At 28.9% G+C, this 9655-nt stretch overlaps 1 protein-coding gene across 1 annotated transcript; it reads right to left on the reverse strand.

Annotated features, from left to right (window-relative positions):
* Nucleotides 1-422: 422 nt before the first annotated feature.
* On the reverse strand, nucleotides 423-3844 carry LOC123267776 (myosin regulatory light chain sqh). Its single transcript, XM_044732619.1, has 4 exons — nucleotides 3704-3844; nucleotides 1381-1573; nucleotides 1068-1281; nucleotides 423-974 (listed from the first exon to the last, which is right to left on the reverse strand). Exons 2-4 carry the CDS (start codon nucleotides 1568-1570, stop codon nucleotides 854-856), a joined length of 525 nt encoding a protein of 174 aa, XP_044588554.1. The 5' UTR covers nucleotides 1571-1573; nucleotides 3704-3844; the 3' UTR covers nucleotides 423-853.
* Between the last annotated feature and the right edge of the window lie 5811 nt (nucleotides 3845-9655).

The raw sequence follows: 9655 nt of genomic DNA on the forward strand, positions 1-9655 counted from the left end.
GGTATTTTGAAATCGATTTTTAGATATATTATTTTTTTATGTATCAGCACCATTTTAAATAGGAGTTAATTGTAAAGTGTAATAAATGACATTTAATGGCAGCAATATAAAACGAATTGAAACCCATGAAATAAGTAATAAAGATTAATCTTTTGGAACTGTATAACTTCATGCAACTTTTTAATTATAATTAAGCTATCCTAAAAACGACGATAAAAAAATGAAACTCAAAGCCTTTAGAACAATTTGATGAAATAAAACTCATTCACCACGAATTATTGGTCCGTAACCATCCAGATGAAGAGATATGAATTTAATTTATACATCAGTAGTAAAAAAAATCAATTGTAACGATAATAAATGTAAGGCATTTATAAGCCGTTATAATCATTTGTTGTGGATAAAATTAACAACACAGTAAATTTAGTCTTGATATTTTTTCGATATATTAAAATACAAATGCCAATTATATGTCAGCTAAATATATAATATGTTATATATGTATATTTTACAATATTCAATTTAATTCAATGATTTATATTAATAATAATTAATATGAAAAAAATGATGGCATTACATTACGTAAAAAAATCTGGAATAGGTTAAATACTAATTTTTCAACAGCTAAAGTTAGAAAGACAGTAAGAAAACAAATGCATTTTAAATTCTGAAAATTAAGTAACAAAATAAGTTACGAAACCGCGTAAGCATTTTTTACTGCATACGCTTTCTTTTTTCACAGTAAAACCATACTATCAGTTGAACTCGAGTAAGTTATAATCAATTCATAAATACTTGGACAAAAAAGTTTATAAGATAGTCAAGTCATATTCTGTATTGTTATTATTTATCTTTACTGTTCATCCTTGTCTTTAGCTCCGTGCTTCAGAATCCTAGTGAATTCAATGTAATCAAACATTGATCCTTTAATCGGGGCTTCACGGTACATTTCATCAACATCGTCATCGGTGAACCTGAAGAGATAAATAAAATTGTAAGTAAATACGAAATAAGGTTTGTATGAAGATATAAATAAATTTATGATGAAAAAAAAAAAAGCAATTTACCGATCTCCCATAGTTGTTAAAAGTTCACGAAGACGTTCTTCGTTGATATGCCCGTTATTTTCTTCATCAAAACAACCAAATGCGTTTTTAATAACATCTTCCGGGTCCGTTCCCTGAAGCCTTTCACCGAATAATGTTAAAAACATTGTGAAATTAATTGGTCCAGGTGCTTCGTTCATCATGCCTTCAAGGTACTCATCAGTAGGACTTTTTCCTGTTTCAGAATAAAATCTTGTAAATTTAATTTCTTCTTTTGTAAGTTACATATAACTGTCGTCAAATATTAATGGTTTTAATAGTAACAATTAATTACCTAGTGACGCAAGCATGTCATGAAGATCTTCTTTGTCAATGAACCCATCATGGTTGTGATCGATCATATTAAATGCTTCTTTAAATTCAGCGATTTGAGCCTGGTCGAACATCGCGAACACATTTGATGTTGCGCGTTGAGCACGTTTTTTTGTCGTTGCTCGACGACCGGCTGTTTTTCTGGCAGACATTTTCTAGAAAAAAATCAATATTAAATAAATTTATCGAAGTATACAATCAACATAGTCGAATTTCATTAAGCTAAAAAAAAATAAAAGAACGAAAAGATTCTCGAAAAATTTATGATGAGATAAAGTAATCGATGATGGAATTCGAAATTTATTATTATTAAAAAGAAATTCAAAAATATAATAATTGTTTACTTTCTACCGCAGACACAGTAAATAAAATATAGCTGCATTAACCCTTATTTTTGATACAAAATTCTTGTTTTTGTTTTTAATAAGATACTCAAGTTGAATTTAATTAATTTTAAAAATAATAATTGATGAAAATAATTGTAATATAGTCGGTCCTCTCTTTTTCTCGCGTCGCACTCACTGCGAGAAATGGTACTATCCTTATTGCACTCATGGTTATAAAGCTATTGCAATTTTATGTTTCTCTTTTTAACAAATGAGAGTTTTGAAAAAAACGATCTGCTACAAAATAAATAATTAAAAAATCTATTACGTAGCAGAACGTTTTTTAAAAAAAATTCTTCTCTGTTTAAGAGAGAAATATAATGCTACAATCGTAAAGACTGGCTGTTAAGAGCTTCAATAATTTACTTAAATGTTTCAAATATAAAATACACCTAACTGGAATTAAATTTTTTATAAAATTGCAAAATTTTTTTAATGATACAAAAAAAAAACAGCAGACATTTGAGTACTTCTGATGTAATCATAAAATACATTTACATGTTGTAGAAAATCACTTTATAAAAAGAATGAACTAAAAGATTCAAAAAAGTTCTGTACATACATTTTTTATAATTTTTCACTTCACACGTATTTAAGTAATTTATTCAATTCGGCGGTTTTTAATGTCAGTTATTTTTTGTGTGTCAATATTTAATTATTATTTATAAAAAATATCCAAAATCATATCATTCTAAACAATCAGACATTTGACAGTAGTTTGAATCTCATCCCCTGATGAATTATTGCAAGAAATGATTCTATACGTAAAAAAGTTGGTAATATTTTTTCCACATGGTAAAAAAAGATTCATTATTATTTAAAATTAATCGAAATTGGTGGTTTTAATTGCCTCTCTTCATTGTAATGTTAATAAAAAATCTATCGTCGAAATGATTTGAACTATTTTTCAATTTATTTCATGTAATATTTAAATTCTAAAAATTGCACATGTAAGAAAATGTTTATGTGCAATAATAATATTCAATAAGAACCCATTTTCGCGGGCGACAAATGAAGCATCACTAAAGATATGGAACCGATAACATTTTTATTTTGTGAGTAAATAATATTTTTTAATTGTATTATTTTTTGTAAAATTATTCTTCTCGAACAGTTTTTACTAATCTTTCATCAATTGTAAACTTTGCCTACTAATAGTATGTAACAAACAATACACAATTCTTAAATTATCAATAAATATTTTTAAAAAAATTTTTTATTTTCAAGTAAACATTATTAAATGTATAAAATTAAATCCAAAATTTGCTGTTAATTTATTTATTAATTTCACAATGTTAAAAACTGTCGTGATCAGCGACGTTTACTCTCATTTTGTTACTCAATGACATATGTATAAGTTCACGATGATTCATTGGGTACACTCAAGATGTCTCATTGTTTACGAAGCAACGAAAATTTAATTAAAATTAGTTAAATTTATCATTAAGCCTCTTTTTGCTATAAATAGTACAATTATTTTTATAAATACATACATAATTAAAATTTTAAAGTATAAACATGGTAAAATCAGTAATTAAAACTAAGCCTAAAAATAAGTTTCTAAACAATAAATAAATAAAACCATAAATAACTTTACTCAAGGTCTTAAAAATATTCCCCAATGATTCACTCTCACTGGAATGTTTTTTTTTTTTTCAATTTTATACTCAAGTTTATACTCAATTTTTTTTTTTTTTTCAAGTCATGGATGGACTAAACTGTATGTACACTATACATAGATATACAATCGCGCTTACTTTCCCAATCCACTATAATACTTTCTGTCAAATGATAATTAAATTTTTAATCATTTCAATTCAATTTAAAATACTTTTGTAAACAAATAACTACTTATTAAGCACAATCGATACTTATTGATCAGTTATTAAATATACTTACAAGTAAATAAAATAAGGTGGCGTAAAGAGAGATGTACAAAGTAAATACGCGTCTATATCAGTAAATATCACTCGCGTCACTGATTTGGATTCACTCCACTGGTGTCCCTACTTACCACCACACCCGCAAGACTCGGGCGACATCTAGTCGTCAGTTATTCTGCAAACGCGGTCTTTATTCAATTTAGGTCATTACCGCGCGTATGTTCAAATATATATAATTTTATTTTTATGGATTAAATTATTATTTTAATTTTAAATCATCTAAAAATTAAAGATTGAGCTAAGCAAACAATATTACTGTGGTATAAATGATTAATTTTTTTTTATACTGTAATTAAAGATTGTAACATAAAAAAGATCAAATAATTACCGAATTTAAAATCTCTGCGAAATTCTATACATGGAAGAAAAAGTTGTTGTGATTCACTTCCTTACAAGGACTTGAACGTGACTAAAGACCATTACTGTTGTGATTTTGTAATCTTTAATCTTTTGGTAGTACATATTTTGTCAAGAAAAGAGAAATATGGGTGAGGATGTAAGGAACTTCAGAAAAGTTTTAAGTGAGATTATAGTAGATGTCCGACAATTTTTTAAAAACTTTTAAATAATTCACCTTTCTGCAGAAATATATTTATAATTATTTTTTATAAAATTGAAATCCTGCTCTTTGAGAGTACAAAGCACAGAGTCTAATTAAGGGTTGTCCGTATTACACTGTAAAAAATTCGGAGTGAATTGGGAGTGAATTTCACTCCCATCACTCGGAGTTCCGGAGTGAAGTAATTAATCACTCCGTGTAGGGAGTGAATCTGGAGTTTTTATTTGCGGAGTGATTTCGGAGTGATTTCGAATTTCACTCCGAAAAACATCCGCGTTCGGAGTTTTTAAAATAAATAAAATAAGGATGAATTTTCCTTCTACAAAAAAAATCTCAAAATTAATCTTTATATATATATATATATATATATATATATATATATATATATATATATATATATATATATATATATATATATATATATATATATATATTTTTTCTGTGCGTCTTTGTCACTGCCCGAGAAAAAATATTTATATATAATTATATATATTTATATATAAATTGGTTATATATGATTATATATGAAAAATGGCCAAATATAATCATATCTAATTATATATAACTATATATAATTATATATAACAATATTTAATTATATATTTATTACATCTAATTAATTATTGGGTTAATTTTATGGATAGAATATTTAATATGGTCCTACGCAATTCTGTGTAACCAATTAAAATGCAAAAAAAAATATCTAGATATAATTTTATAGCTATAACACAAGCGGTCACCCATCCAACTATTAACCCTGCTCAATGCTGCTTAACTTTGGTGATCTCCGTGCGTCTTGAAGTCTCTGTCTACTGTGCTGCTGTCTTAGATGATAATGATTCTATGATCTACATAATGTATCATATGAGTTTATCATAAATGGAATATAAAAATTGATTTTAATATATATTTGGATAGTCATTATTCATAATTTATTTATTTTACCGAATTTCATTATAATATAACACTTACTTAAATAATAAAATAAATAATGATTTAACTATTAGGTAGTAGCAGAGCAGACCAAAACATCGTATAGGAAATGTGACAAATTTTGTATTTCAGAATTATTTAAACGTAATTATAAACATCATTTTACACTTTTTGTGATTACCAAAAAAAAATTTTTTTTCAAAGAAAAAATTTTTATGTCTGTTAATTATATATAAGCATATATAATTATATATATTTATATATAATTATATATGGGACTATATACAATCTTGCATGGCTGTATATTGCTCCATATATAGTCATCTATAATCATATATGATTATTAGGGCCAGGAAGTTGGCGTTTTTTATTTATTCAAATTTCAGGTTAAACATATGAATGCTCATTCAAACAACTGCGAAAGTCCTGGCCCTAATGATTATATATAACCTCATATACAATTCCATATATAATCATGTATGATTATATATAATTCTATATACTTATATATAATTGTATATGGAACTATATATAATCCTGCATGGCTGTATATTGCTCCATATATAGTCATATATAATTATATATGATTATATATAACCTCATATACAATTCCATATATAATCATGTATGATTATATATAATTATGTATGATCATATATAATTTTATATAATTATATATGTGATTCCATATATAATCATATATGATTATATACAATTATATATAATTATATAGAAACATTTTTTCTCGGGTGAACTCCTCCTAAACGGCTGGACCGATTTTAATGAAATTTTTTGTGTGTCTTCCGGTGGATTCCAGAATGGTTTAGATTCACAATTCAGTCCACGAGAAAATGTTTATTTAATAGATTTTTTATTTATAAATTGTTGTTGACCTTGACTAGCCACATGCACTTTTCATATATTTTATAAATATCATATATATATGTATACTAGCCGTTACCCGCCCGCTTCGCGTGGCATAAAATACATGCCAAGTGAAAGAAATATTAAATTGTGTTATCTAGCTGCCTAATTATTTATCATAAACGGACTTACGAAATTAACACACCCTTAACTACTTAGGGTCTCATCGATTTATATGAGTTAAAATAATAAATAACACAGCTTTCCACATCACCATGGAGGTACTGTGTCGTACGATGCGTTCCCATTATTTTACATGGCGGGATCCCCAGTAGGCCTACACCATGGATCGACGTGAGTGTCAATGCCATCAAGTTTAGAATTTGTTATACATATCAAATCTATATAAATATAGATTGGATATAAACAACTTAAACCTAGGCATCAATACTCTGTCGTGCTAAATAAAAAGACAGTAATTTAACTTATATCTTTTTTATTAACTAATTCTAAATGAACATTGGTTATAAATTTAAAACTATGAACTTTTTAGCATATTGCTAGCATTTTCTATTTTAGCATTGGTTCTTATTTTTATACTGTTATTATTTTCATAGTTTTAAAATTTTTTTGATCACTAATTTTGTATATTAGAAACCTAAATTAAAATCCAAAAAACACATTGTTCATAGTTTTAGCTTTACAATAAACCTGAAAATGATTAAAATATATTATTTATTATATCTATTCTTTTGCAATTTATAAATGTATCAAATCAATTAACACTAAACAAAATTGAAAGCTTGATAAACATTTATTTTGTAACAGTAAAAAGAAATTATTATATAGATAAAATATTTAAAATAATTGAATTAAAAACCACTCTAGCGGTAGATCCAAAAATTTTTAAAAATTTGAATATTTATTATTTGGATTACTGTTTATTTTCTGATTCTATCGATTTAATTTAAAGAAATAATCATTAATATAGTCAAAAATAGAAAATTAAATACTTAAAACTTCTTTATACATAACATTTTTCGTTTTTCCCATTGGTTGAAGAATGACCAAGCTGTCAGGTGAACTTACTCTTGAGCATGCCACGTATAGTTGGCCATGAGAGAAACAGTCATTTCTTAAATCAATACCAGTCATCTTTAAACTCTGCCCTTGTGCCTTGTTAATCGTCATGGCATAAGAAACTTTGACAGGAAATTGCAGACGTTTAAATTCGAAGTGGTAATCTGATGGGATCAGAGGAATCCTTGGAATGAATACAGTTTCTCCTTCATATTTTCCGGTGAAAATCATGGCTTCAATGACATTTTTGTGTAAGACCTTGACTTGAAGCCTGGTACCATTACATAATTTTGGCGGATTTAAATTGCGGAGCAACATTATTGGAGTGCCAATCTTGAGTTGAAGAACATGAGGTGGTATCCCTGGTGGATTGAGAGTGTGTAAGAATTCAACAGGATAGTGGACAGCTTCTTCATCCTCCAGTACTTTGTCCACCGATTCATATCTTACTTACTCAGTTGGCAGTTTCTCCAGCAAAAAGTTGTTAATACAATTGACTTGTTCATCGGTTGGTGTGAGGATGGCTCTCTCCTTTAACCATGAACTACAATTGTCGCCAGCTTTGTCAATATTCGGGTATATTTTGTCAGTCAAGGTGATTAAATCTGGGACAGTTTCACAATTAATATAGGACACGTTTATTCTTCCGTCTTCTTCCGGAATTTTGCCATCACCTATATCAATCAGTATTTTTGAAAACTCTTCTGCTTTCGAATTTGGCTGAAGATGAACACGCATATTGATGGTCAAAGATAGAACTTTGACCGAAGGCCATAAAATTGATGACTTGATACAGGCTTTAACTTCATCTGCACGTGTTCCTCGTGGCACAACAGGCAAAGTTTGTCTAAAATCACCGGCCAAGAGAACAATTACTCCTCCCATAATTCGGTCGCAACCTTTAATGTCTTGGAGCAATCTGTTTAGAGCTTCAATACCATTTTTGTGAGCCATAGTGCACTCGTCCCAGATAATAATTTTCACTTCTCGCAGCACATAAGCCATATCACTCTGTTTAGAGATGTTACAAAGTGGAGACTCAGAATAACCTAAATTGAGAGGTAGTTTAAAGGCAGAGTGAGCTGTTTTACCTCCGTCTATCAAAGTCGCAGCAATTCCTGAAGAAGCAACGGCTATAGCGATGTTTTTTTCACTCCTGATTTTCGCAAGCAGTAAATTGATTAAAAACGTTTTTCCAGTGCCACCTGGAGCATCAAGAAAATACAACTGCCCAGAATCAGATATAATTGAATTTAAAATTTCATTGTAAACTTTTTTCTGTTCTAGATTTAATTTAGGAACATTTTCTGCTACAACTTTAGTTAAATAGACGGTGTCGTAAGCCAATTCACGCAAATATTGACGATTAGTGACAATAAACCTTTCATCTCGGATTGGAGAGTGGAGACCAAACTGAAGAAGTGTTTTTCCAGACATTAATATAACAATATCTTCAAGTAGTATGAGACATTTGTTGTAAATAACATCAAGTAACAGCTCAACATTTCCATCATCTCGTTCTACCTCTCTCTTAATATCTTCTGAAAAATAATCTCGATATTTCTCCCATAATTTTGGTGGGTCGTCAACATGACAAAAAACTAACATAATGGCAAACAGCTCACGGATCTTGTAGGGCGAATCAGAGATGCAAGCTTCATCCAGAGTGCGACACCAATTAGCATCATCTTCTAGAAGACCAAGTGCTCTACATGCTGCTTGAAATGTTGGATGAATCACTCCATCAACAGTTTTCAAAGTAGAAAATGATGTAGGACCTCGAATCTCATGTAAGAGAAGACGCAGGTGATAACATTCAGTATTTCTGGGATGCACGGTATAAACTCTACCTAAAACTTGATCTTTCTTGACTCCTAAATAACCTGAAACAACCTTACCTTTTTTTCTTCTATCAAAGCGGTTATTTTTCCATACACTGATAAAAAAATTGACTTGACTCAAGAGCCAAACTCTTGGACCAAGAATACCATTTTGAGCTAAGAAATTATTCTTGGTCTAAGAAAATTTTCTTGAGTCAAGAATTTATTCTCTTGACTCAAGAAAATATTTTTCTTCAAAATGGAATTCTTGGTTCAAGAGTTTGGCTCTTGAGTCAAGTCAATTTTTTTATCAGTGTACGTAATAAGCTGGAACTTCAACATACAAAAGAGTTTTTGCAAAGTCATCAACTTGGCAAAGCTCAAAAAAAGCCATTAGTGTTGTTTTTTTTGGATTAATTACTTTGTCAATGGTATATGGTATACATGTGACACCTCGTGTCACCAAAGATACGACCTACTGTAAGAAGTTTTATCATATGTTTCACTTTCACATTGAAAACCCTCGCTACGATGTCATGTCTATCATAATACTGTTGACCTTCACTCAAAAGCTGCGTTATTTCCGGCCACTTAGGATTGCAGGTGAATGTTATAAATAAATCTGGACGTCCATAATGACGTACATATGTCA

The sequence above is a fragment of the Cotesia glomerata genome, linkage group LG6, assembly GCF_020080835.1.
Source record: "Cotesia glomerata isolate CgM1 linkage group LG6, MPM_Cglom_v2.3, whole genome shotgun sequence".
NCBI lineage: Eukaryota > Metazoa > Arthropoda > Insecta > Hymenoptera > Braconidae > Cotesia > Cotesia glomerata.

Coding starts and splice junctions, on each gene's coding strand:
- LOC123267776 (XM_044732619.1), bottom strand. CDS start 1,570: ATGTCTGCCAGAAAAACAGCCGGTCGTCGAGCAACGACAAAAAAACGT. Junction 1,282..1,380: donor TGACATGCTTGCGTCACTAG/GTAATTAATTGT, acceptor ATTCTGAAACAG/GAAAAAGTCCTACTGATGAG. Junction 975..1,067: donor TTAACAACTATGGGAGATCG/GTAAATTGCTTT, acceptor TTATCTCTTCAG/GTTCACCGATGACGATGTTG.